The sequence below is a fragment of the Parasteatoda tepidariorum genome, chromosome 9 (assembly GCF_043381705.1).
Source record: "Parasteatoda tepidariorum isolate YZ-2023 chromosome 9, CAS_Ptep_4.0, whole genome shotgun sequence".
NCBI classification, from domain to species: Eukaryota; Metazoa; Arthropoda; class Arachnida; order Araneae; family Theridiidae; genus Parasteatoda; species Parasteatoda tepidariorum.
In genome coordinates, this window is record NC_092212.1 from 65,311,153 (window position 1) to 65,311,777 (window position 625).

The following is a 625-nucleotide window of genomic DNA, read 5'->3' on the forward strand; positions in this document are numbered from 1 at the left end:
TATATATATATACATACATATATATATATATATATGTATGAAGTCATGACAAGTCTTAGAGTGCTCAAAACATGTTGACTTTTACTATCCAAAATGAAGTTTTTTTCTTATGAAGTATATCTTTTCACTTCACTTTGGGATTATTTATTCGATAACGTGCAATTATTATAGAGCTCACATTACATATTTGGAATGCTTATCTTGAACGTATTATGAATGTTAATCGTTGAATACATTTTAGAAAATAATATTAATCTTTAACGATTTACCATATGTATTTTTCTCTTTTTAAGAATCTTCAATTTATCGAACTTTTACACGTATTTGTAGAGGACTACTCAGTAAGTATTTGTAATAACTAATTTTGTATATTGAAATACTATTTTGAGAATGTCTATGTTAAGTGCGAGAAAAAAAGAAATACTTAGAAAACAAAATTAGGGCATTCGATATTTTGTTTTTATAAAATCATAGACTATACATGGCCGTTAGATTTCAAGATATTCATGATATGCAAGATATTTTATTGGATATGCAACCATTGTAGTAAAAATATCGACATCAATTGAAATATTTATTAAAAAAATAGATGCAATTTATTTCCTTTCCCTGATTTATGCCTGTT

General features: G+C 25.1%; 2 protein-coding genes across 2 annotated transcripts in view; one reads left to right on the top strand and one right to left on the bottom strand.

Annotated features, from left to right (window-relative positions):
• Positions 1 to 483, top strand: part of LOC107440576 (uncharacterized) — a 15,005-nt gene extending 14,522 nt beyond the window's left edge. Inside the window, exon 4 of the mRNA XM_071185382.1 lies at positions 294 to 483. Within this exon, the coding sequence (XP_071041483.1) occupies positions 294 to 362 (69 nt within the window). The 3' untranslated portion in view covers positions 363 to 483. The remainder of the gene's footprint in view (positions 1 to 293) is intronic.
• The window catches only part of LOC122272038 (uncharacterized), a 201,163-nt gene that overhangs the window by 53,304 nt on the left and 147,234 nt on the right, over positions 1 to 625 (bottom strand). The window lies entirely within an intron of this gene.